Source organism: Pipra filicauda, unplaced genomic scaffold, assembly GCF_003945595.2.
Source record: "Pipra filicauda isolate LSUMZ 115617 unplaced genomic scaffold, ASM394559v2 scaffold146_size1912638_pilon, whole genome shotgun sequence".
NCBI lineage: Eukaryota > Metazoa > Chordata > Aves > Passeriformes > Pipridae > Pipra > Pipra filicauda.
The window spans coordinates 69,559-95,490 of record NW_024103951.1 but is presented as its reverse complement, the minus strand read 5'-3'; the positions used below and the strand labels follow the sequence as shown (position 1 = coordinate 95,490).

The window sequence follows — 25,932 nt, the reverse complement described above, 5'->3', positions numbered from 1 at the left end:
GTTTTTCTCCCTGAAACTTGGAATTTTTTATTCTCCACCTTTCTCGAATGAAGAATTAGGAAATTCAAGGAAAGTGATTCTCTCCCTCCCCCTCCCGCACAGTGAAAAATTTCAAGGAAACCTGGAACACATAAAATTTCAAGCCTCAGGAGTTAAAACTTTCTCTTGGCCTGAATCCAATTGTTTTCCCCAAATTTCAGTAATTCTGTGATTTTCCTAAGCATGAGGAACTGAGAAAGAGGGAAATGGACCCTTCTCTTCCATTAACCAGTACACATTCTTGTTTATTCAGGAGAGTTTTAGCTCCAAAGAGGAGAGGAAAGAAAAATCATGATGGAAAGTTTCCCCTGCAGTGGGCAAAAAGGCCAAACATCCAAGTTTTCCTGGAAGGAAGAAGACAGGTTTTTTTAATTAAAGAACAACAACAACCAAAAAAAAAAAGGAAAAATAAAAAACTAAAAAACCCAAGGCACTTCTGTGTGGGAAAAATGGGAAAATACTTGAAACTGAAGTTTCCCTTGAAATGTCCTGAGCAGTGTTAGTGTGCACTGACTCAGTGGTGGGAGAGAGAGACCTGGGGAATGAAGTTGGGTGGGTTGTAAAGGCTTTCCCTGCCTGGAGCGATGGCTCTGGCTGTCTCCAGTCCCTGTGGCTGGATGTCATTTCCCTGTCCAGCTGAGGAAGTGCCGAGAGCCTCATGTCCTTTCCAAGCCCCTTTGCTTCCAAATGAGCTTCTAATGACCACAGTTTTTCTCCATCCAGATTATTAATCCCTGGCTCCCGCCAGGTACTTGGCCAGAGCATGTTGCAGCACCCTGTGGTAGGATGTGGCTCATTGCCCTGGGGATTTGCCCTTTGCTCCATGCCAGATCCAGCCCCGTGTGCCAGGACCTGCCACAAACCTCTCAAATTTTCCTGCTGCAGCAAAACGCAGCTAGCAACTAAAAAAAAAAAAACAACAAAACAAAACAAAACACAAAAAACCCTGCTCTAGTGGTATGCTCAATCCCTTCCCTTCCCTTCTTATCCTGGTGCCTTCCCAGCACTGACAGACCCCCCTGCAGAAGCCCAGCACTGGTTTTTCCATGGAGAAACAGCACAAGGATGAATTCATCAGCTGCTCATTGACCATCCTCCACATCCCAGCTGGCACTGGCCTCCTCTTCCTCACCTATGGACTCACCATCTCTCCTTGGCTGCTGAAGCATCTGAAGCATCCCAAAAATTTTGCTGAGATGATACAACCTGGGGCTGAAAGTGGAGCTACCCCCTCAGGCATCTCCTCCTGCAGCAGGCAGGGATGCAGCTGAACATGGGGGTCATTCCCAAAAAAACATCACCCCCACACAGCAGCAAACCCTCCCAGTCGAGAGCCCTGATCCATTCCAAGCCACCGGTTCTGACCTCCTGGAGACCTGCAGGCACTGAACCCTGGGCTGGAGAGGGGCTTTCAGCCACATCCCTGCTCTGCCTGGGCCCTGCCCACCATGTGCCAGCCCAAGGGCCCTGCTCTGGGGAAGGCTTTCAGGGCGAGGGTGAGGGGGCAGGAAAGGGGAGGAAGGAGTCTCGGCCCTGCCAGGGGACACGTGGAGCGAACCAGGGAACACCAGCTGCCTACCAGGGCTGGATGGTCCAGTTGTTCTCATGCCTCCCTCAGCTCCCAGCTGCCTTCATCGTCCCTGGACACACACCTTCCAAGCCCTGGGGGTGCAAAGTGAGGAGCACAGGCAGCATCCCGTGCCCCTGCCCCAGCTGCCTGTGTGAGCTGCACCCCCAGTGCCTCAAACTACCCCAGCATCCCCTGCATCTCCAGCATCCTCAGTACCTTCTACATCCCCAGCCACCTCGAGCATCCCCAGCACCTCAAGGATCTCCAGAATCCTTGAGCATCCACAACCTCCTCAAGCACCTCCAGCCTCTTGGATCATCCCCAGAACCTCCAGCACCCCCAGCTCCTCCAGCACCACCAGCATCTCAGGCATTTCCGGTAGCAGTGCCTCCAGCATCCTCAGCCTCCCCCAGGATCCCTGTCCCCGTTGAGCATCTCCAGCACCTCCTCCAGCATCCCCCACCTCCTTGAGCACCCCCAGCACCCCCAGCACTTTCAGCATCATCACCCTCCCCCAGCATCCCTTGAGAATCCCCAGTGCCTCAAGAATCCACAGCCACCTCCAGCATCCCCAGTGCCTCCCTCCTGCAGCATCCCTGGCCACCTTGAGCATCCCCAGCTCCTTGAACATCCCCAACTTCTCAGCCAGGGGAGGCTACAGGCCAGATCCTGCCCACCACTGCCAGCCCAGGGCTGCTCCACCACCAGGCTCAGCCCCAGATTCCCCCGTTTCCAGCCACAAGGAGAGGAGAGAGCAGCAGCAGGAGCACAGCCGGGGAGAGGGTGTGAGCAGAGACAGCCAGAGCTCATCCGCCTGGGCTTTCAAGGTCACAGAGGTGGTGGGAAGGAAAGAAAAGAGACTGAGGAAAAAAAAAGTTGACTCAGAAACCGCAGGGAATTTTTTGCCTTTTTAGAATACTGGGAAGAGAAAAAATAGCCACAGTTATTCAAAGCATCCAGGATAATAACAGCCTGTTTACTGTTTGCATGCAAAGATGGCAGGCAGGGAGCACAGTGCAGGGAAGAGGAATGAGGAATTCGCCGCGCTCGCACCACGGGTCCGACCGCTTGTGCTGAGCCCAGCAAAGCCTGGGCAGTGATCCTGGCTGGGAGGGCAGGAGCTGGGCAGCCCTGGGCCACAACACCTGGATGGTGCTCACCCCCTCTCCATGAAGGGCTTCAGGAGGACCTGGGGCTGGGGAGGATGGGGATGGAGCTCCCAAGCTGGATGATGCCCCGTGGCTGGGTGGATGGAACGTCCAGGAGGGTGTCCCAGCCACCTCCTAAATAACAGAACAATCCCCATCCCTTGGTCCCATCCCTGCCACACAGGCAGCTTGGATGCTTGGCAGGCATCTCCAGCCACCCCTTCTTAGGGACATGGGAAGCCAGGAGGACAGGGATGCAAGGATTGAGGACACAGGGTTGCAGAGATCGAGGACACATGGATGCAGGGTCATGGGAGTGCAAAGATCAAGACACACTGATGCCCTGCAGGGAGGGGACACCTTGGAGTGGCTCATTCTGCAACGGGATGCAAACAAGGACCAGTGCAAGGAATTCAGGAAGGGAGCGTTGACCCTCTGGCAGAAGAAAGCCTGGCAGGGGGGGAACCTCCCAAAAAGCTCCGGGCACAGAGAGGAGCTGGAGACCTCGGGGACCCCCTGGAATGGGGTGGAATGAGGGAGGGAGGGGGAAGGGAAAGGTTCAGCAGGCCCAGCAGGGACAGCTTCATTCCTGCCAGTCCAACGAGCAAGTCAGGACTTGAGGCAAGAGAAAGCACCCGGTTTGCCCGACTGGTTTGCTGGGAAGCAGCTGCAGGGCTGGCCCACAGCCTTGCCAGACTTCTCCCACGAGGATTGGGACTATTTGGAAGGGGAGTGAAATTCCTTTTCTCCCAAATCCTGGTGGGGATTTTTCAGTTTTAAGAGAGTTTTCCATAGGAATGAGGGTGTGACAAGCTTGTCTTTCCCCATCCAGCCCTAGCATTTGGCAAGTGGGAAAAGAGAGAGGATGCATGAGGAGCGGATGATGAGGAACCAGGGCCAATGAAGGAGCCACCAAGATCCAAGGGTGCTCCAAGGACCAAGCTTCAACTTTCTCCAAAGAGAAATGAGGAAACGCAGGAACCAAAGCTGCAGAGATGGTGCTGTGGTGTGGCACTGGGGGACAAGGTGTTCCTGGCTGGGAATGGGGCTTGGTGGATGGCCGAGGAGCCCCAAAGAGATTCTTGGCCTTGTCCTGTCCCACTGTGACCATGGAGGGACCAGACCCTGAACAGCACCTGGACCAGCCGAGCCATCTCTCTGCTGCTGCTCCAAGACAGGGCGTCTCTCCCAGGGCCACCAAGGTGACAGTGGTGGCACTCGGAGCAGAGCCCGCTGGCCCTTTTCCATCTCTCCAGGGCTGTGGATGTGCAGCCCAGAGGAGGAGTCGCATCCAGGTGCCAGCCCAGCCAGCAACTCCTCAGGCAACTCCACCACCACCTCTCAGGGCATGGGGAACCCCGGGGACAGAGATGCAAGGACTGAGATAAGGGATGCAGGGGTGCGAGAATGCAGGGATACAGGGATGTAGAGATCAAGGACATGGGCGCAAGGACACAAGGATACAGGGATACAAGGATGCAAGGATGCAGAGATCAAGGACACGGGGACACAGAGACAGAGGGATACAGAGATGCAGGGACACAGGAATGAAAGGATCGGGGACATAGAGATGCAAGGATCAGGGAGTCAGAGATCACAGACACAGGGATGAGAGCAGGAGGCTTGGCTCCCACACACCATTTCAGCCATGCTATGGTGACAGGGACATGTCCTGGATCCTCATGGGATAAAGGACAGTGGGTCCAAGTGATGCCAGTGATGAAACCCAGCGAGAGGGTGTGGGAAGGGCAGAAGGAAATGCCTGTGAGGACGGAGCGATGGAGCAGGTGATAACACACCCCCACAGCAGCCTCCATTTGCCAAGGTGTGCAGCTCCTTTGGGATGTTGCTCTGGCTGAAGAGCATCCCTACCAAAGCACTCGGCTCCTCGGGAAGTGTGGCAGGAGGAGCTGGGACCTCCTGCCCAACCTGCTGGGCTTGGGAATCCTCTCCCCACAGCCCAATTCCTGCATGCACAGAGGGGCTTTGGAGTTTTTTCTGACTCCTGGAGACTGTGAAAGTCCTGGGGATGGGGGTCAGTGGCCAAACAGGGAGCAAATCTCCCAACAGGAGCCCGTTCCCTGAATCCCTGGACGTGGAAAGCTGCCTGCAAACAGCCAGACCTGCAGTCGGGCCGCTCTGCATCCGGATTCGGGTAAATAAAGCGTGGGGTGTGAGAGCTGTGGAATGCCAGGAATGCTGCCGGCCTTCCCAGGCGGCTGCTGCAGCTCCGGGGTGGCAGGAGCTGGGGGAGGCAGGGTAGGTACGGCCCTGGCCAGCGGCTGCCAGGACCCCCGGACATATTCCCAGCCTCAACAGCTCCCTGTGAGTTCCCACCCAGTTCTTCCCATCGCTGGCCCCGTTTCAGGGTCCCTTTCAGCCTTTTGCATGGGGGGAGCTTTTGTTTCCCTGCTTGCAACACCCAGGACAAGCCATGGGTGGAAGGAGGAGCCCGGCTCTGAGCTTCCCACTGTTCCAAGTGTTTCTAACCTGCTCCTCAGGGATGGAGACCTGTCCCACGGCCACAGGAAGCCCCAAATTCTCATTTTTCAGCCATGCTCCTTCCAGATTCCTGAGTGGGAAGGGTAGAGCTGAGGTGGCATTCAGCATCGCTGTCCCACCAAGAACGGAGCCCTAAGGGATCCTGCCCATGGAAGTGCCTGAATCACCATCTCTGCAAGTGTTCAAACACATGTAGATGTGGCATTTGTGGACATGGGTTAGTGGTGGCCTTGGCAGTGCTGGGTTAATGGTTGGACTTGATGATCTTAAGGTGCTTTTCCAACCTAAACGATTCCATGGTTCCATAGTTCCAGGGAGGAGTTGGCAACAAAGCTGGTTTCTGATGCCATTGTTCCACAGAATCCAAGCTATTGCAGAGAGACTTGCACAAGAACTCCTGGTCCCCAGGGACAGCGGGATAACAAAGATGAGCTGCCAGTCATTGCCAAAGGATGCACAGAGGGAAAGTTCCGGCCTGGCTGGAGATGGCAGAGTCCCCAGGGATGCTCCCTGGGAAGTACTAATGACACACCTGTTAAAAATGAAAGTCCAACACCTGGAGAACTTCTGGTCTTCTGGAAGATCCAGGAGCCAGCTGGGGTGGGAAGGGCTTGGAGGTGGCTGACAAAGCCAGGGAAAGCGTGGGGACCAGGGCCAGCCATGCTGGAAGTCCTGGCCTTCAGGGAGATCCATGGTGGAGCATTAGGAGAGCAGGAAGGGGTCTTGTGAGGAAGAGGAGGAGGATCTCATCAGGAGGGAGATAGGGGATGCAGAAATACCAGGACTGAGGACACAGGGATGCAGGGTCACAGGGATGCAGGAGTCAAGAACACAGGGATGCAGGGATGCAAGGGCAGGAAGGAAACTACATCGACATTTCTTGGCAACTCCATCTTTTCCCCAAGAAGGATGGGGGGAATGGGATCCCAATGGGATTTTGGGAAACACAGACATGCTCCTGAGGATTTTTTCCCCTCTCCCAAGCAGCTTCACCCCAAACCTCTTCTTGGAGAGCTGGGAAGGACATTTGAACCGGGGGGTCACCACCCCCAGACCCCCTTTCCCCAGCCGGAGCCTCCATCTCTCCCCGTCGCATGGAAAAAAAGAGTATCCAGGGGTCAATATTTGGGTTTTTTTATTAAAATATCATTATACCAAGTGGAATGCTACAGCAATCTCGGTATAGGGCGGCGTAACGAAACAGCCAGGTTTACGTTTAAATACTTAAAGATAACTTAAAACGCACAAACGAGAACTTGTCATCTTTGGCAGGAAAAAAAGTTCACAGCACAAAAAAAATACTTAAAAAGAAATACCAATATTAATATAAAATATATTAAGTTGTGGGGGCTTGTTTGTTTTTTTTTTCTCCTCTTTCATAACTTTTTGTTTCTTTTCCACTTTGTAAACAATGCACAAGAACCGAACGCATTTTTTACGTGTCTGGGGAGAGAAAAATAAAAAATGCAGTTGGCCAGCAAATGCACACGTTGAAAGGAGGAAGAAATAGAGAAAAAATATATATATACATGAAGGGCAAGGATGGGAGGCTCTAAGGAGCTGGATGTCGATGCTGGCTACGGGCAAAGCCAGCTGCCAGTAGCCAGGGGATGCAGGCAGGAGAGGGGTGGCACATCCCACTGCCTCCTTCAGCATCCTCGCTTCCCACAGAGCCCTGCACCTCTGCTTTCTCCTACACCTTTCACTCCCTCCATGATCATGTTTTGTTTCACTGTCACCCTGTCATGAACCCCAGAGGCAGGATGCAGGTGATGGAAGTCTGGGGCTCCTGGCTCTTGGCTTGGCCGCGTGGATCCGGGTGGTCGGTGGGACCCATGGAGGACAAGGATCCCCTCTCCTGGCTCTGCCCTCGTGCAGAGACATCGGCTTGTGGGAACAGTTCGGGCGAACAGGGAGGGATTTTCCTGTGCAGATGGCCAAGACCCAGAGGTGGGAGCTGGGATGCGGATGGAGCCGGGATGGGGATGGAGCTGACGAGGTGTATTTTAAGCTGCCACCGCGGGGTCCCCGGGGTCCAGCACGCCCCGCGCAGCCGGGGACCCGTGTGGGCACCGAGGGGGGACAGGGACCCTCCCACGCACGGGGGTCACTGCCGGGACGGGCCGCGGGGACACCGCTGAGCTCCAGGCTCGGCCTCCCCTTCCCACAGGCTTCTCCATCCCGAGGTGCCGGCAGGAAGGGCAGAGGGGCCTTAAATCAGGATTTCCACCATGTCAGACAGATCTGGGGCTCTGGCAGCGGCTGAGCTCTCTGCAGGGAAAGAAGGGATTAACAGGCATTCGCAGGGATTCATAGAATCATAGAATCATAGAATAGAATCATAGAATCGACTGGGTTAGAAAAGACCTCCGAGATCATCGAGTCCAACCCTTGGTCCAAATCCAGTCCATTTATTAGATCATGGCACTCAGTGCCACGTCCAATCTGCGTTTAAAAATCTCCAGGGATGGTGAATCCACCACCTCTCTGGGCAGCCCATTCCAATGCCTGATTACTCTCTCTGTAAAGAATTTGCTCCTGATATCCAACTTAAATTTCCCCTGGCGGAGCTTAAGCCCGTGCCCCCTTGTCCTATTGCTGAGTGCCTGAGAGAAGAGACCAACCCCCACCTGGTTAGAACTTCCCTTCAGGTAGTTATAGACTGTGATGAGGTCACCTCTGAGCCTCCTCTTCTCCAGGCTAAACAACCCCAGCTCCCTCAGCCTCTCCCCATAGGACTTATGCGCCAGTCCCTTCACCAGCCTTGTTGCTCTTCTCTGGACCCGCTCCAGCACCTCAATATCCTTTCTGAACTGAGGGGCCCAGAACTGAACACAATACTCAAGGTGTGGCCTCACCAACGCAGAGTACAGGGGAAGGATCACTTCCCTACTCCTGCTGGCCACGCTATTTTTGATACAGGACAAGATCCCATTGGCCTTCTTGGCCACCTGGGCACACTGTTGGCTCATGTTGAGCTTCCTGTCAATTAGTACCCCCAGGTCCCTGTCTGCCTGGCTGCTTTCCAGCCACTCTGTGCCCAGCCTGTAGCGCTGCAGGGGGTTGTTGTGGCCAAAGTGCAGGACCCGGCACTTGGCTTTATTGAACTTCATCCCATTGGAATCAGCCCATCTCTCAAGTCTATCCAGATCCCTCTGCAGAGCCCTGCTGCCTTCCAGCAGGTCGACACTCCCTCCCAGTTTGGTGTCATCAGCAAATTTGCTGATGATGGACTCAATCCCCTCATCTAAATCATCAATAAGGATGTTAAACAGGACTGGACCCAACACAGACCCCTGGGGAACACCACTGGTGACCGGCCGCCAGCTGGATGCAGCTCCATTCACCAGCACTCTCTGGGCCTGACCCTCCAGCCAGCTCCTAATCCAGGAGAGGGTACACTTGTCCAAGCCATGGGCTACCAGCTTTTCCAGGAGTATATTATGGGAGACAGTGTCAAAGGCCTTGCTAAAGTCTAGATAGACCACATCCACAGCCTTCCCCAACTCAACTAGGGCCTTTAAAATGCCTTAAAAAATCACCAACACTCGGGCAGAGCCCATCTTGGGAACTCTAAGCCCTGTGCTGGAGCATCCCAAGTCCCCATCTCATGTCATCCAGGGAGACTTACCCAGCACTCCGGTGCCCTCGCCCTGGCTGCTGCTCCCAGCCCCGTCTGTCTGTGTGCTGCCATCCTTGCTGCCATGCTTGGAGTGGGAGGGCAAGGGAAGGGCAGCAGGAGCTCCCGCTCCTTCGGCACTGGCTTTGCCTGCTGGAGGAGACACCATTAGGGATTCAAGGCAAGGGATTCAAGTGTCCAAGGCCAGGTTGGACAGGGCTTGGAGCAACCTGGTCTAGTGGAAAGTGTCCCTACTCATGGCAGAGGGGTGGAACGAGATGAGCTTTAAGGTCCCTTCCAACCCAAATCATTCCATGATTCTACAATTCTACAATTGCTGGCTCCTCTGGCTGCTCCTGGAGAAATCCCCCCTCCCCAAGCTCTACGATTCCAAAACCGCAGGGGGAACTGCTGGCAGGCAGGTGTCCATATTTACCTGTGCTGCCCCGGGAGCTGCCCTCGGCGGAGCGGTCGCTCTGGCCAGCCCCTGGCCAGCTCGGGGTGGCCGAGGCGGCGAAGATGGAGGGCACGGATTTGGCCGGCCGCAGGGAGCCCTGCAGGGCTTTGCTGGGGTCCCTCCGCGAGCGCTGCTGCAGGACCTTGATAACAGCATCCTTCTCCAGAATTTGGGCATGGAGGGCTTTTAACCTGGAGAGGAGAACAGGCAGAAGCTGGGAGAGGAGCCGGATGGGGAGAGGAGGACGCAGCACCACCCGACCAGACCACAGCACGAGCTTGATGGGGGCAAAACTCCTCCAGCGAGATGGGAGTACCTGTTCTCCATCTCCTGGTGCTTGTGGCTGGCCAGGAGAAGGTCCTCATTGAAGCTGCTGTTGGGGGAATGCCGCGGGGAGTGGCTGATGAGGGTGGTGTCCCGCTGGGCGGCCGCCGTGGCCGCGGCGTCCATGGCGAACTGCCTCATGGTGCACTCCTCCAGGTACTTCTGCTCCCACTTGGTCATGTCGGCCTCCAGCGCCAGGATCTTCTCCTCCTTCTCCCTCAGCTGCTCTGACAGCATGTGGGCGCTCAGCTCCGGCGTCCCCCCACCCGCGGCGCCTGCCTGCCTCTGCAGCAGCCCAAAAAACAGCCCAAAATGAGGGTGAGGAGGTGCTGGGAGGACGCAGCACCCGCCCTTGCCTCGCCGGCTCCCACCGTAGGTCACCAGCACCCACCTGCTGAGCCCGCAGCATCTTCAGCTCCTGCTCCAGGCGGGTGCGGAGCCGCAGCTCCAGCTGCTCCCGCTTCTCACAGGCGGCCTGGAGCTGCCCCAGGGCTGCCTGCAGCCGCTCCACCTTCTCCACGTAGGCTCGTTTCTTCCGGAGCTCGGCCTCGGCCTTGGCCGCCCGCGCCTGGGCACTGCCCAGCGCCTGCTCCAGCAGCTCTGCCCGCCGCCGCTGGTCCTCGTTGGCACTGCGCAGCAGGGACACCTCCCGCTCCAGCTTCTCCTTCTCCTGCTGGTGCTCGTAGCCTGAAAGAGAACCCCCCCAAATCTCAGAGGTTTTGCTTCCCTAAGGCTGGCTCAGGAAGCTCTGCAGGGGTTCTTTCCTCCCCAAAATCCAGCCATGCCACCCCTCCCCCAAGATCATCTACCACCTGGGGGCCAGAGGCTGCCCAGGCACTTGGGCAGATGGACAAAAGCCTCCACTTGCCACATTCCAGCCTAAATTTTGGCTCGGGAAGGGTGAAACCTGCCCAGTATGAATCCAGCCACTTTAGGGAAGGGGATGCAATTCCCCCCACTAACACTGTGTCTCTCTGCTAAAGTAATGATTTAGGTATATTTTCCCCAAAACAGTCCAGGCTGGCACAGTTGCGAGGTGCAGGAGGGAGGAGGGAGAGAATGGCCGGGCTGGCGTGGGGCGGGAGTGCGGGCTTGGTGCTGGAAGAGCCAGCACAGCGGCAGGAATGTGGGGAATGCGGGTCACGCCGTCGGCCGGCCGGCGGGATTAATGGCTCGAGTCCAGCGCCAAGAGCTGCTCCATCCTCCCTGGGGAAGGGCGAGAGCTGCCACCCACCACCCGCCTCCTCCTCCCCCTCCAGCCGAGCCCCTCTGTCCCACTCACAGATGCCACAGGCAGCCAGACAAGGACGGGTGTCCCCCGGGACTTACTCTGTGCCAGGAGTTTGGCCACACTGCCCTGGTTGCTCTCCTGGCTTTCCTGGGCCTTGCTGGCCAGCTGCTTGTTTGCTGATTCCAATCGCTCTGGTACAAAACAATTAAACCCAATTAAGATTTAAATACAAGAATTTGGCCGGAGGAACTACAAAAAGCTGGGTTTCCCATGGAAACACCCATGGGACACAGAGAGCCCACAGGGATGGGGACATGGAGGGTCCCTCACCTTTCAGGTCCCGGTTGAAGTCCTGGAGCCGCCGCATCTCGCTGTCTCTCTTGTTCCTCATGGCTTTCTCCAAGGCTTCCCGCTTGGAAGACGCCTTCACGAGGTTTTCATAATCCTCCGAGATGCGCTGGATCTCACTCTCCAGCTGGGGTGGAGGAAGGGACAGGCCAGGGTTAGATATTCATGGAATGAGGAAAGGAAAGGGAGATGCTGCAAAGCTTGCCCGGGGTGCTCAGCCCAACCCGAGCTGCCAGAGGAGCTCAGCACACAGGACCCCACGAAATCCCCAGAACACGCTTTGGGGGTTAAAGCTGACGTTTTCTGCCTTTTTTCTTGTGGAAGAGGCTCTCTGCAGGTTTTGGCTCCGCTGTAGCCCTGCCACAGGGAACAGCCGCCCCTTGTACTTGGCTGCACAAAGGGCTTTCTGTGGCGGCCGGGATGGGGGGGACAGGCAGAGGGAGGGGGTCACCGGAGAATGGGCTCCTTCTCCCCAGTCCCGGCTGCCGTGCCGCAGCTGCTCCGAGGGGAACAACGCGCCGGAGGGAGGAGGAGAAGGGATTAAATCACTAAAGGGGGTGAATTTTCACAGCAGCTGGCCGAGCGTCCCCCCCCCCGAGGCAGGGGGGACACAGGGCTGCCACCGTCCCCTCACCTTCTGGATGCGGCTCGCCTTCTCGGCACAGCTCTCCAGCTCCCGCCGCAGCTTCTCGCTCTCCCGCTGCAGCCTCTCGTTCTCCCGCAGCACCGCGTCCGCCCGGGCCAGGCGGCTCCCGGCCGACACCGCCTGGGCGCTCACCAGGGCCTCCACGCCCGCCGGACCCAGCGCGCCCGGGCACAGCGGCAGGAACGCGGCTGGGACCGGGGTGGGCAGCACCCTGCGGGGAGGGAGGGAGGGACAAGAGGCGGTCAAGGTTTGGGGGAATGGGAGAGCCGACCGCAAGTCCAGCACAGAACCATGGACTCGTTAAAGACGGAAAAGACCTCCAAGATCGTCAACTCCAACCACTGGCACCCCACCAAATGCTGCAAACCCATGGGCCAAGAGGGTGCCGGTGCCCCCAAAGGAGGAGGGAGGCTCTGGGAAGTGCCTATCTTGCTTTTTAGACCTGGGAAGCACTTGCTTTCTAACCACAAATCCCTTCTGGCAGGGATGCCTTGACCTGACTGCTCCAGGACCTGGCCAGTGGGTCTGGCTGGGCTCCCAGGCCCCCCTATTCCTGGGAATGTTGCAGACAGCCATGCATAGGATGCACCTTGGAAGCCAGCAGTGTTGCCCCTTTTTCCTTGTTTTCTGGGCAAAGCAAGGGCTCCTGGCACAGCTCCTCACTGCCAAACTATGGATTCGTCCTCTCTGTATTCAGAGGGTCCGGCCCAGCCTGGCCACCCCTCACGCCACTGCCCTGAGTTCCTTGACATCCCGCCTGGAATGCCCTGGGCAGGGTGGCTGTGCACGGCCCGGCCCTGCTCCGCTCCCCCGCGGGCTGCTCGCCAAGGCCCTGCATTCCTGTGGGATGATATAGGAGCGAGGAAGAATAAATACATCTTCCTCACGGCTCCCCTTCCCCTCTTTGTTCCCTGGAAGGAGAAGGTTTTCCTGCTGGAGATGCTATCACACTCTGCCTGGATAGGTCAGCAGGGCTGGGAGCAGTGTGTCCTCCCATCAAGCCTCTAATTCCCTTCTTCCCATCATTTTCCACAATGGAAGAGGTTGTTTCCAGGCCCTCCTCAAATTCCAAGTGGTGCCTGGCCCCCCAGACCTCTCTGTGTCCATCTCATAGTCAACCTGGGGCTTTGCCAGAGGCGTTGAGCTGCCCTAAGGGCCATGAATCACCCGGCACCAGCCCAGCTTCTGCTCAGCAGCAATCCCAGCAGATACCGGTGTAACGTGGACATTCCCAGCTCAGGACCATGGGGTGGGATTCCACAGAACAGGGAGTACATCTGCCTTCCACCCTTCCCCATGCCTATTCCACATTTAGCTGTTTCCTGAGCTGGTTTCCAGCTCCTAAATTACCCCCAGGGGTGGCCAGGCTGGGCCGGACCCTCTGAATACAGAGAGGACGAATCCATAGTTTGGCAGTGAGGAGCTGTGCCAGGAGCCCTTGCTTTGCCCAGAAAACAAGGAAAAAGGGGCAACACTGAGGGAGTGGGATTTTTATCACCGGTTGGAAAAACCCAACCGTGCTGGGGAAACTGGGAAGAGGAACGGAGCAGAGGGGTCCCAGCAGAGGGGTCCCAGCAGATCCCCACGGGCTGAGCTGGTGAGGAGGAGAGCAGCTGGCCCAGGCTCCCCATTGCTCTCTGTGTCCCACAGATTCCAAGCATCCATCCTTGGACATTCCTGGCAGGCATCCAAAAGCGTGTCCCAGGGGCCGCAGTTTACCTGATTTCGGGATGCTGGAATCCAGGACCTTCCCGGGAGCAGGGGCGGGGCTCGGCCAGGTAAGCGTCCTGGGAAGGGATGACGTAGGGATACTCCGGGGGGGGTCCCCGCGGCTCCGTGCCCTCGGGGTGCTGCCCGCGCAGGGCGCCGAGCTGGTGGTGCCGGGAGAGCTGCGGGAAGCTGTGGGAAGCGCTGATGGGGCTCTGCGCCTTGGCCCCGTTCCGCTCCAGCGACATCCGCATGAGCCGCTCGCTCAGCGACCGCACGTGGCCGTGCTTCAGGTCCTTCAGCCCCTCATCGGGGCGCCGGGCCCCGCTCTCGGCCCCGCGCGGGGGGTTTTCCCCCCGAATCCCGGCGCCGGCCGCTCCCCGCTGCGAGGCGTAGAACTGGGAATGCGCCTTGGCCTCCTCGTAGGTGGGGAGCTCCTCGCCCTTGGGCGGGCAGAGCCGATAGACGCTGTTCTCCAAGTAGACGTGGTCGGAGTGGTGCTCCTGGCCCTGCGGCTCCTGCCGCGTGGATTGCTGCACCATCTGGCTCTCCTCGGGGCTGAGGCTCTCCAGGGAGGAGCGGGGGCTCCCGGCCCCGCCGCCGCGCAGGGCCTGCTGCTGGATGGCCAGCAGCGTGCGGTTCTCCGTGAGGTTCCCATAGCGCAGCTGCTCCTGGATCAGCCGGTGCAGCACCGTCCCGTTCGAGTCCTCCGCCGTCCTCATGTCCGTCCGTGCCGGCGGCAGAGCCACGTTTCCACCCGACGGGGACGTCCCGGGGGACCTCAGCAGCAACTGGGACATCTGCGAGACGGAAAAACGGGGTTGTTGGGAAGCAGCAGGGGCAGGACACGGCGCGGATCGCGATGGACGTGGGATTGTTTGCCAGGAATCCGGCCGGGACGTGCTGAAGGGGTGGGAGCCCGTGGCGGCCGTGGGAGCGCGGAGCAGCCTCCGCGGTGGGGTGGCTGAGGACTGGTGCTCTCAGTGCTCCCATGGCCGGAGCTGGGACCGGGACTGGGACTGGGAATAGCTCTGAAGCTGGGGCCAGTTCGAGAGTCAGGGCTAACTCCGGGGCTGGATTCCCACGGATCTGGGACCAGCGCTGGCCCAGGAATGGGAGAAGTGGCCCCACGGGGCCACCGGGAGGGGGGGAGGACCCCCCAACATATCCCCTCCGGACACAGGACTTGGAGATCCTGGGCCTGCGAGGGGTGTCCCAGTCTCGGGCAGGGTCCTGGTCCTGGGGGTTCCTGGGATCCCCCCGGATCTCCCGGTGCCTGGGGCATCACGATGCCGAGGGGGGACCCCAGTGCTGGGGGGAATCCTTTTTCCGGGGGCTCTAGGGGGGTCCCGATCCCGAGTGAGGGGCTCTGGGTGCCGGCAGGGGTCTCGTCCCGGTTGGGGGAATCCTGGTCCAGGGGCAGAGTCCCGATCCCGGAGGGGGGGCTCCCGGTCCCAGGGGGTTGTTCCAGTCCCGGGGAGGACGGTCCCGGTACCGGGGGGCGTCCTTTTCCTGGGAGAGATCCTGGTCCCGGGGAGGATCCCAGCTGGGGGGTTCTCAGTGCCGGGGGGAGTCTCGGTCCCAGTTAGGGGAATCCCGGTGCCGGGGGGCTCCCCAGTCCAGGGGGGTCCCACTGCCGGTCGGGTGATTCCCGGTGCCAGGAGATCCCGCTCCCGACCGGGGGGGATCCCGGTCGGGGGGGGTGTCTCGATCCCGGCTGGGGGGTTCCCTGTGCCGTGGGGCGTCCTTTTCCTGGGGAGATCTCGGTCCCGGGAGGGGTCCCGATCCCGGGAAGGGGGTTCCCTATGCCGGAGGGGGGTCCCAGCGGCGGCACTCACCGGGGCATGGCGGAGCGGAGCGGAGCTGCGGCGGCTCTGGGCGTCCCGGGGCCGCGGGGGCCGGGCCGGGCGCTGCTATGCCCGGAATGCGGGGCCGGGCCCGCCCCGCTCCGCCCCGGGGCCGCCGCGGGCGCAGGGACCGGCCGGGCGCGGAGCGGCAGCTGCGGGGCGGGGGGGCGGCTCTGCCCGCCAGCTGTCCCGGGCCGTAAATCTGCCCCGGCCTTTGTCTGCGCGGCCGGGCAACCCCAAACCTGCTGCCCCATCTGCTCTGCCCCCTCCGCGGGTCCCCCCCTCCTCTGCCCCCCCCCCCCCCCGCGGGTCCCTCCTCCTCGCATTCTCCTCCCTCGTGTCCCTATCCTTACAGCCCCCCTCCTCGCATCCCCCCTCCTCACATCCCCCCTCCTCACATGCCCCCTCCTTGCGTCCCCCCTTCCTCACATCTCCCCTCCTTGCACTCCCTCTTCACATCCCCCTCCTCACATTCCTCCTCCTCACATCCCCCTCCTTGTGTCCCCCATCTTCACATCGCCTTCCTCATGTCCCCCTCTCACATTCCCCGTCCTCTCATCCCCCTTCTTCTGTTCACCTCTTCATATTTTCCCTCTTCATGTCCCCCTTCTCGCATCCTCCTCGTATCAATCCCCCTCACTCCCTCTACTCAGATCCTTCTTCTCACATTCCCTGTCCTCTTATCCCCTCTTCACATCCCCCTCCCCACATTCCTCCTCCTCACATCCCCCTCCTTGTGTCCCCCTCCTCACATCTCCCCTCCCCGTGTCCACTTCCTTGCATTCCCCTCCTCACATTTCCCCTTCTTGCATCCCCTCTTTACATCCCCCCGGCTGGGGGATGCCAGTTCCCTGTGGACCCATCCAACCATCCCTGCCAGCTCACGTCTGTCGTACTCGGCACCTTTGGGTACCCCCTGCCACTCTCCCAGCCTCAGATTCCCCTTTTGGCCTCGGCCACCCACAGGGGCACACAGGGATGGAGGAAACCATCAGGGACCAGACTCCTCTTCCCCTCTCAAAGGGCCCCAGCTCATCTTTGGGGGGACACTGAGCCCCCCCCACCCCAAAAGCAATGAAACACCAGCCCCATCTCTGCCCCCAGCTCCTGGTGCAGAGCCCAGAGGCCCCCAGACGGCAGATGGCCCGAGGGGAGGCGGCGCTGGAGAGGCAGGTGCAGGGGAAAATTGCTTATTAGCTCCGGGACATTAAGCTCCCATTCTTGTGAGGGAACTCGGAATCTTCCGACTGGCACGGAGCCGGGAGGCAGGTCTGGGGAGGGGGACACGGTGGCTTCCAGCCTCGGCTCCTTGTTTTGCTGCTCCATCCTACTCTGGTCTCACCCCTTGAAAGCCCCAGGGTGCAATAGCAGGCACAGAGCTGCAGGCACAGCTTGTTCCCCAAAAATGGGGGGGGGGGGGGGGAAATCTCCATCATGTAGCAGGAGAGCGTGGAGAGAAGGTGCACAAGGAGATGGAATTGGTGCTTGGAAGGACAAGGAGCTCCTGGAAGCTCAAAAAGCAAATTTTTAAGCCCAGTTTTACCAGTGACAAGTCAAATCTTCACAGATGGAAGTTCAGAGGTGGGGATTGGCACCAACCCCGTGGGTGTGGGGGATGTCCCGAAACCCCAGTGAGGGTCTAATCTTGTGTGGGGAGGAGAGCAGGGCACCTCTGTGTCCCCAAGAACATCCAGAATCTGGAAACACTGCTGGCCAAGGCCCAGCACCAGGAGGATGGATGGATGGATGGATGGATGGATGGATGGATGGATGGTGCACTGCTCTGACATACCAAGCCCAGCAGCAGCACCTCCAAAAAGGCCCAGCTGTGGCTCTGCCCTGCTCTTTCCCAAGAGGATGGGGCTCCCACCCCGAGCCCCAGCAAAGCCAGCCCTGTTCCCCCCCAGCCAGGGTTCCTCTCCCAGCTCATCCACTGGCCTTATCTATTCCTGCGTCATCCTACTTCCCTTCCTATCTTTACACTGCCCTATTTTCGGCAGCAGGAAACCCCTCCTGGGCTGATAACACCCTTTGGAAAGTGATCTGAAGAGTTTCCTCTTCTTCTTTCTAATGCTGGAGGTAAGAAAATCTTCAACCCTTTCATTTTCCCCTGAAGAAGGTGAAACACCAGCGGGACCCACAGAGAGCTGTGGGGGCTTGGGGGAGGCTGTCTGAGCAGACCCCCTGCCCGGGTGGGAGCATCCTGGGGGTGGCCCGGCTGGGCTGTGCCATGGGGCAGGGACTGGGGGCTCCGGCGGGAGCCAGGGAAGCGCAGGTGCCATGTCCCAGTGTCCCAGTGTCCCGGGCTCCGTGGGGTGACACACGGCTCGGCAATGCCAAACCCTCCCACTGACCTCAGCGCCTTATCGCCGAGGCGTTGGAGCGAGACAATGAGCCAAGAAAATACCCGTGGGATGAGATCACCTCGGCTGTCTCTGCGGCTCCCAAAATGCCTCGGCTGTGCCGAGCCTGGATAAGTGCGGCGTTACAGGCAGTGCCTGGGATGGAGGGGCTGTTTGCAGCCTCAGCGCAAGTGCCGGGGTGATGGCGACAGTGGTGACAGTGGTGACAGCGTCCCCTGACCACTGAGCCCCAAAACCTTTCCGTGGCAATCTTCCCAACAAAGCTCCCTCTGGGTGCCTGCTTCTGTCTCAAACTCTGGATTCAAAGTCCAACCAGCTGGGAAGGAGAGCTGGAGTTCAAGGAATCACACAAGTGCTGTTTCCGAGTGCCAGGATTCCCCAGGCTGCCCCCAAGGGGAGCAGGACACTGCATCCCCATGGGCAGGGAGCCAAGGCAGGGCCCCGGCCCTTCCTCTCCTCCCAGCATCCCAGCTAGAGGGATCCTTGTCCTCCTGGAGATGCCCCCCACAAGCTGCCAGGCCTGAGCCTGACTCCTCTTCCCTGTCCTCTGTCTGAAACCTGCATCATTTTGGGGTGTCCCAGGCCTGATCCCCCCCTGTAGGGTTGTGTGGGGTGCTGCTGTGCAACAGGGTGAACTCCATTCCCAAAACTCCAATGGGGAACACTCCTCAACGTGACTGGGGAGGGCATGGGTAGGATTGGGATGTTCCTGGTTGTGCTCAATCCCCTCCCTCTTGTTGGTGCTTCGTGAGCAGGTGACTGATACAGCTCTTCCTCAGTGGAGGAAGGAGGGGAAAGATCCCTCCCCATCCAGAGGGAAACCCAAGCAGCCTCTGTGAGGGCACAGCTGGAGCAATGGGAGGACCAGGACTGATCCCATCCCAAAGAGGCTGATGGGGACATTCCCATGGGCAGCCATCCCCAAGACATGACTCCACACTTTGTTCCATTGCTCCAGCCCCTCCATGCCTCAGACATCTGTCTCAGTCAGAGCCCTGAGATTCCCCTTTTTTGGAGGGTATGCTGGAGCTGACCCCGGCTGAGGGTCACAGAAGGTTGGGGTGCTCCTGCTCCTCCCCCTGCTCTCTGACACCTTATTCTCGGTTCTCTTCTGCAGCTGGGACATCCCATATCCAGCACCTGGATAACCCAGGACACATCCCCACTCCTGGCAACTTCTGCCACAGTTGTCCATCACTGTGACACCCCGGGAGGTGATGCCATCTGCACCTTCACACAGCCACTTCTTAGGAATTTGGGGAGGGAAAAAGCATGACTGAAAGCAGAGCCAGGACCCTCCTCTTTCTCACCTTCCCCACATTTTAACCCCCCTGAGTCATTTCCATTCCTGGATGTTAAATTGCCCTTCTCTGCTTTCCTTTATTTCCCGGTTTCCTGCAGGGGGCTCGTTGTTCCTGATCTGCCGGCGCCGGTGAGACCCAGCCCCGGCATCCGCCAAGCAGATGCCAGCGAGGACAAAGGTGGAGCTCAGCGAGATCCCAGGAGCCACCAGCCCTGCGGGACACACGGCTCCTCATTTCCATAGCAAAACCCCTCGCTGCCGTTTTGCCACATCTGAGGAATTTTCTCTCTTTCCAGAGAAATTCAAAGCGCCGGGTGCAATTTCCTGCCCACCTGGCAGGGAACCCCCCACGGCTCCGGGAGAGGGGCAGCTCTGTCTCCTGTCCCAGAGCCCGGTGGGAGTGTGGAGTGACACAGTTCCACACAGGAAAGTGCCACTGGCAGGTGGCCACAGGCAGCATCCCCTCACTGGCCACCTTTGCCCACTTGACTCTGGAGCACATCCAGGCTGATGGATGGATCCATGCCCCCTCCCCAAGGCCGTGTGGGGGATCAGTACCCTAATTTGGAGACACTACCTGCAAAAAAGGGGGGTAGAACCAGCCCCCCTGCTCCCCATGGCTCTTGGGTGATGAAGATAAGCATACACGCCTGGATCCCTAAGGAATTTCACATCTTCCTGGCTATGAGGATAACCTGCCAGGGCCAAATCAGCTGGGCCTTGTGCTCCCAAACACAGAGTGAGAACTATCCATGCTGGAAGAGCAGCCTTGGCCAACTCATATTGGAGTGGCTGAGGAGGAAGAAAAGGGCTGTTCACTCTTGTGCCTAATGATTTAGGCACAAGATTTTAAAGATTTTAGGCACAGATTTACAAATCCGTCTGTCTCCAAAGCATGGACAGGCTAAGTGGAATAAAAAAAGGAGAAGGAGAGCATTGGGTAGGGGTTGTTCTTCATCCCAGGATACCAAATGCAGCAGGAATTGTCACCTTCTTGCTGCTTCACCTCCCAACCCAACACTGCCTGGGAAGGATGGAATGTGGATGAACCCACGGGCTGGTCTCGCCTGTCAGGAGGATGCAGACAGGTGTGGAGAGATGGGCTCCAGGAGGTCCCTTTTTGATGTCCATCAGGATAAACAGAGGCAGGGCCTCAGGAGCAGTTTATCCAAGAGCAGGGAGGGGCTGGAGGGCTCTGCCCAGACTGTCACTGCTGTGGATGGCAGAAATGCTCTTTCATAGAATCCTGGAATGGTTTGGGTGGGGAGGGACCTTAAACCTCATCTCATCCCACCCGCTGCCACTGTCTCAGGTTGCACCAAGTCCTTCCAATTTGGCCTTGGACACTTCCAGGGATGGGGCAGCCACCACCTCTCTAGGCAACCTGTGCCACGTTTTTAACACCCTCATTGTAAAAAACTTCTTGATATATCTCACAGTATCATCTAAAATGCCGAATACTGAACTCTCCAGTGGCAAATCCCCACCAGACTCCCACATTGGAGGTCTCCTTGCTCACAGCAATGAGTTTGGGGCTGGCCCTGGGGCTGGCAGCCTGCAGCTCTGCCAGCTTTTTGTTCCCAACCTCCTCTGGGAACATGGAGGTTCCAGTTCCCAGGCTCAGTTGTCGGAACAGCAATAGCTGCATCAGTTGGGACAAATTAGAGCCCCTTGGTCAGGATGCTGGAGCAGTTTTTGTGACACCTGGAAGCCTCCAACGGGAATGTGAAGAAGCCCAGGTGAACTGACACGGTGGTCCTGGTTTTCTGAGCAGTTTCACCTTTTATGACATTCTGGGCTTGTGTCCTGGAGAAACCTTCATCTGTACATGGGGTACTTTCCCAGCCCAGCCAAGGTGGGAAGGCTTGGCTGGGGGTAAATATCCCCCTTCCCAGTCAGACAAGGTGGGAAGGTTTGGTTGGGATAAACTTCATCCTTTTCCACCCCAGCCAAGGTGACAAGGTTGAGTCAGGATAAACTTTATCCTTCCCCAGCCCAGCCAAGGTAGGAAGGTTTAGTTGGGATAAAGCTCCCCATTTCCCAGCTCAGCCAAGGTGGGAAGGTTTCCTTGGCCTCCAAGCGAACCCCCCCAAGCAGAGCCGCATGTTTTAGCTCGATGATACAATAGAAAATGCCTCCCAAGTCCTGGCCCTCTGGAGCATTTCCTTAGCTTGCTGGAATTTCCGCTCAGTCCTTCCTCTCCCAGGCTCTTACCAAAATCCTGTGTCACCACACGGCTCTGGAGAGCAGCCAGCTCTCGGAGTCCCCCTCCCAGGTCTCCCACCGATGTGCCGGGGATTTGCAAGGAGCAGCTCCTGGAGGGTGTCAGCTCCGTCGTGCCCCTTGATTAATCACCAAAGGCCACTCTGCCAATCAAGGAAAGATTTACAAGGCAGGCAGGAAGCCCTTGTTTTCACAGGAGTGCCTCAAACACACGCACACAGTAGGAAAAGCAAACATTCCAGGCATACCAAGGGATCCACGGGATCAAAATTCCCCAAACAGCCCAGATTAAGATACTTGGCTGCACATGGAAACACTAAAACCTGGACTCAAGGATTTAATTGTGTTGTTGAGCGGAGGGCCCTGTGGAACAACCTGAGCGGGCTGGGAACAGCCACCCCAGGGGGCAGGGAGAGGGTCAGCGGTGCTGCCCTCCCTACAATAAAGGTCAGGGCTGGCCCCCACCCCTCTCCCAGCTCCATATGGTCGCCAGAGCCTTCTGGCAGAGTTTAATGTGAGTTTTCCTTGGAAAAGCTCAGTCCTGCTCCTCAGCGAGTCAGGCAGAGTTGCTCTGAATCAACTCAGCACCAAATGCGAGCCTGTGGGAGCAGAGAGAACCCCTGAGACCCCCGGCCTGAGGGCAGTGCCTGTGCTGGGTCCATACCTGTTACCTCCCATCCTGCCCTACAGCCTCTGCAGTGAGTGGGAACACTCCCATCATCTCCAGACCCAGGAGATGCAGCCACATTGCTGTCTGACAGTGATCTTTTGTTTTATGGATTTTACAGGGACCACGAGAAAGACAGGAGGGAAACCCCCATGCCTGGAAGTGTTCAAGGCCAGGCTGGATGGGGCTCTGACAGCGTGGTCTGGTGGAAGGTGTCCCTGTGCCTGCAGGATGAGAAAGCAAGAGGCATCAGAAATTTTCCTGAGCTGGAAATATCCTCCCTCTGTTGCTGTATAAAGGCTCCTTTCCCGTCTTTCTGCAAACCACCCCACAGAGAGTGGAATTTGACCCCACCTGTTATGTGTGGCTTGTCCACTTCTGCTCCAAATCCAGCTGCCAGTGGCTTGTCCCAGCAGGATGTTCCAGCTCCCACTCACAGATTTCCCTGGAAGAACAGTGGAAGAGATTGATAAGGAAATAAGTCACCTGCTGGAAGTGAGAGTTAAAGGGAAGCATATGCTTGAGATCAAAGAATCACAGGATGGTTTGGGTTGGAAGGGAACTCCAATCTCCCTGTGGGAACTCCACCTGCCACTAGACCAGGTTGCTCCAAGCTCCATCCAACCTGCCTTTCTTTCCTGGAAGTCAGCACCTTCCCTTTCCAGGACTTATCCAGGTGCTCCCAGGCTTCTAGCTTGGCAATTCCCATCTGAAAAGTCACACCAAGAAGCCACCCTGAGGGAGATGATCACCACACACACCACTCAGGGATCAGACGGTCCCGAGATCCAGCAGCTGCTGAGAAAACAGGATAAAGAGTGGTGGTCTAGAAGGAAGTGGTCAAGTATAATCACTTGTTTGTCCTTCAGAGGGTGAGGGATAAAATCCCTGGAGCGTGTGGTCAGGAGACCTGGTATCAGGAGGACCATTGCTGTCACCCACCCCAGATGTTGGGCAGGCTGGAGGCCTCAGTTAAACACTCTGTCTGCACACCAAGAGTTCCCAAGGGCTCCCCCAGAGCCCTCCAGCATCAGGCTGCTCATCCTGGGCATCTGCTGCCTCCAGGGCCTGTTTTCTGGCCAGGAGGGGGTGGAAGTGAGAGGTGGGGAAATATAAGGGCAGGTGGAATCTGCCTATCCTGACCTCAGAATGGGGTTGGGAGCCCTGGCCAAGGTGCTTCAGGTGTCCTCTGTCCAGCCTTGCCTTTCTTTACTTTGTCTTCCCATCCCTTCCCTTTTCCTAGCTTTTCCTTACCATGCCCTCATTTCCCATCCCTTGCTTTGCCTTCCCATCACTCCCTTTCCTTCCTCTTCTTTTCCTTACCTTTCTGAGGGAAACCAAACAGGTGTTCAGGCTAGAGGCCCTTCCCATCCCGTGCCTTTTGATCCTTTCCCTTGCTTTTCTTTCCCTTCCCTTCTTTTTCTTCCCATCCCCTGCCTTCCCATCCCTTCCCTTGCTTTCCTTTCATTTCTCTTCCCATCCTGTGCCTTGTCTTTCCTTGCCGTGCCTTCGTATCCCTTGCCCTGCCTTCCCATCTCTTCCTTTCCCTTGCTTTCCCTTACCACACCTTCACTTCCCATCCCTTGCTTTGCCTTCCCATCCCTTCCCTTGTTTTTCTTCCCTTCTCTTCCCTTCCCTTCCCTTCCCACCCCTTCCCTTGCTTTCCCTTGTCTCACTTTCCCATCCCTTCCCTCCCGCCATCATCCTGCAGGCTGTTCCACATGAAATCCTGGACACAGGGATTTAAATGACAGATTATGTCTCCTTGGCTTTATATACTTAAATCAAGTGTGTACCTAAAATTACCCATAATTTCCCAAACTAATTACTCAGCGGAATTCCTTTGTTATCCCACTAATTTGAAACACCAGGTACTGGAACCCCATTGCTGTCACACAGAAGCTGCACTAAAGGTAGAGACTTTGGGCAAAGTGTAAATAATGAGCAATAAATAATAATTAATGATGGAAATTCTCTGTGCTCCCTCTGGGATTGGAGGTGGGACAGAGTAATTGGGGTGTATCGAACAGCCAGTGACTGGATTTTGGGTTACGTGCACCAAATATCATCATTTTGAGTCACACCACGTCAGTACCCCGAGCAAGGAGCTCAGAGGCAGAGTAAGGATGAAGTCATGGAGGGAACCAGCAGCTGCAAAAATACCAGGATTGGGAAACGCAGCTGATGCAAAACTGCTCTGGGAAGACACACCAGGAATTACAACACACAGCCCTTGTTGTTATGTGTTCCAGGGGAAAAAAAAAAAAAGAAGAAAAAGGGAAAATTTTGCTGTGAGGAAAACAGTGCAAGAAGAAAGTTTGCTCAGCCTGGTGGCATTAATGTAATTAAATCCTAATTTATTCATTTACTTGGTTATTGATGTTTCAGAGATGGCAAAAGTCTACACAACAACACCGCGTGAAATAGACCCAGCTCATGTAATCCCACGTTAATGATCCTGTGTTTGGGATAAACTCTTCCAGCTGCAGAGGTTACAGGGATTTGGATGAGCACCGGCGGCTCCCAACCCATGGACACAGCCAGGCACATTCCCGGCTCACACAAAATCAGATATTTAAATTTACTTAACAGCCCCAAATGCCCTTAGAATTCTACTGTCCTGTGAGGATGAGGAAGGGGAGTGAATGGGAGGCACGTGATCCCGGTGAGGATGAGGAAGGGGAGTGAACGGGAGGCACGTGATCCCGGTGAGGATGAGGAAGGGGGTGGAAGGAGGCTCTGCAGCTCCTGCGTGGCGCTGCCATGCCCTCTGCTGGGCTCTGCATCCAGGCTCAGCCTCCTTCCTTGAAGAGCCTGAAGTGTAGCGGACTGGGGATTAAGCTCCTAAAACAACCGGGAAAGTCGTTTTAATTAAACGAGATCCCACCACCCCTTGGATTTCCTTCGGGCAGGAATAGCCAGCGGGACCTGCTGCGGAAAAACCTGCTTTAATCTCCCCATTTTCCTCCCCGCTTTCCTTGCTTCCTCCCGCTCCCGTGGAAACGCTGGAGCCACGCTCCGGGATGCGGCTCCCGCTGCCCCTTCCCAGCCCGGAGCGAACGGTTGGGAAGTGATAGAGGAAAGCGTCCAGGAGCCCTTCTTTTAAAGGCGGAGCAGGCGCGGGAATCGCGGCGGGAATGCGGCCATTCCCGGGGATTCCAGGCGCGAGGAGCGGGCGAGCCACGCGGCACCACCGGGCTGCCCGAGCTCCGAGACGGCGCTCCAGAACCGGCGCTCGGTCAGTCGCGACAGCAGCAGCTGTGGAGACGCTGCCCCGTGAGCCGGGCACGGCTCGGTGAGCCCCGGGACGGGAATTCCGCACCCCGGGCCCGGACAGGGAGGGCGGGAAAACAGAGGGACATCCCTGCTTTTCCTGGGAGGCGGGGTGGGGCTTCTCCATCGCGGAGCCCCGGAGAACGGCAGGAGCCCCGAGGGAGGGCAGGAATCCCGGGGAAGGTAAGGAGCTCCAGTAAAGAGCAGGAATCCCAGGGAAAGGCAGGAACCCCAGGGAATGCCCAGCGACTCCCAACACCACACAGGGACGCCGGGCACTGATCCCCACCAGAGCCCAGCTCCCCCAGCGGGGAAATCTCCTCGCCCAGCTCGCGGGGCCGGCCGGGGGGGTCGGGACGGAGCCAGAAGGGGCGGAAACAGCCCCAATTTCGGCTTCAAAATATATTTTAAAGCGCGCGCGCCCCATCCACGCGCGGGGGGGGGGGCGGGGCGAGGCGGACGGGGGGCGTGGCCACCCGGCGCGCGTCGCGGGCGGGGCGGGCCCTGGTGCGCGGTGGGCGGGCCCTGGTGCGCGGTGGGCGGGCCCTGGTGCGCGGTGGGCGGGCCCTGGTGCGCGGTGGGCGGGCCCTGGTGCGCGGTGGGCGGGGCCGGGCGGCGCGGTGGGCGGGGCCGGGCGGCGCGGTGGGCGGGGCCGGGCGGCGCGC

General features: G+C 57.9%; 1 protein-coding gene and 1 long non-coding RNA gene across 3 annotated transcripts; both read right to left on the bottom strand.

Annotated features, from left to right (window-relative positions):
* Positions 1–269: 269 nt before the first annotated feature.
* LOC120322723 lies at positions 270–5,469 on the bottom strand. The gene is made up of 3 exons (XR_005562584.1): positions 5,427–5,469; positions 5,248–5,348; positions 270–383 (listed from the first exon to the last, which is right to left on the bottom strand). It is a non-coding gene; the product is annotated as an uncharacterized LOC120322723 (long non-coding RNA).
* A 908-nt stretch (positions 5,470–6,377) lies between these two features.
* On the bottom strand, positions 6,378–15,467 carry AMOTL2 (angiomotin like 2). 2 transcript variants are annotated; one of them, XM_027729367.2, is made up of 10 exons: positions 15,430–15,467; positions 13,604–14,391; positions 11,873–12,095; positions 11,221–11,365; positions 10,989–11,081; positions 10,051–10,346; positions 9,652–9,944; positions 9,315–9,526; positions 8,891–9,031; positions 6,378–7,530 (listed from the first exon to the last, which is right to left on the bottom strand). In XM_027729367.2, the coding sequence occupies exons 2-10, from the start codon at positions 14,389–14,391 to the stop codon at positions 7,472–7,474; spliced, it is 2,250 nt and encodes a 749-aa protein (XP_027585168.2). In that variant the 5' UTR covers positions 15,430–15,467; the 3' UTR covers positions 6,378–7,471. The 2 variants fall into 2 exon arrangements, with proteins under 2 accessions (XP_027585168.2, XP_027585169.2); XM_027729368.2 differs by having other exon boundaries at positions 8,891–9,028.
* Between the last annotated feature and the right edge of the window lie 10,465 nt (positions 15,468–25,932).

Bases quoted from the DNA above. Each gene is read 5' to 3' on its own strand.
- AMOTL2 (XM_027729367.2), bottom strand. From the start codon at position 14,391: ATGTCCCAGTTGCTGCTGAGGTCCCCCGGGACGTCCCCGTCGGGTGGA. The intron at 12,096-13,603 runs GTAAACTGCGGC...CCCTCCCCGCAG, and splicing joins TTCCAGCATCCCGAAATCAG to GGTGCTGCCCACCCCGGTCC. The intron at 9,527-9,651 runs GTACTCCCATCT...TCTCCTCTCCAG, and splicing joins CACCAGGAGATGGAGAACAG to GTTAAAAGCCCTCCATGCCC.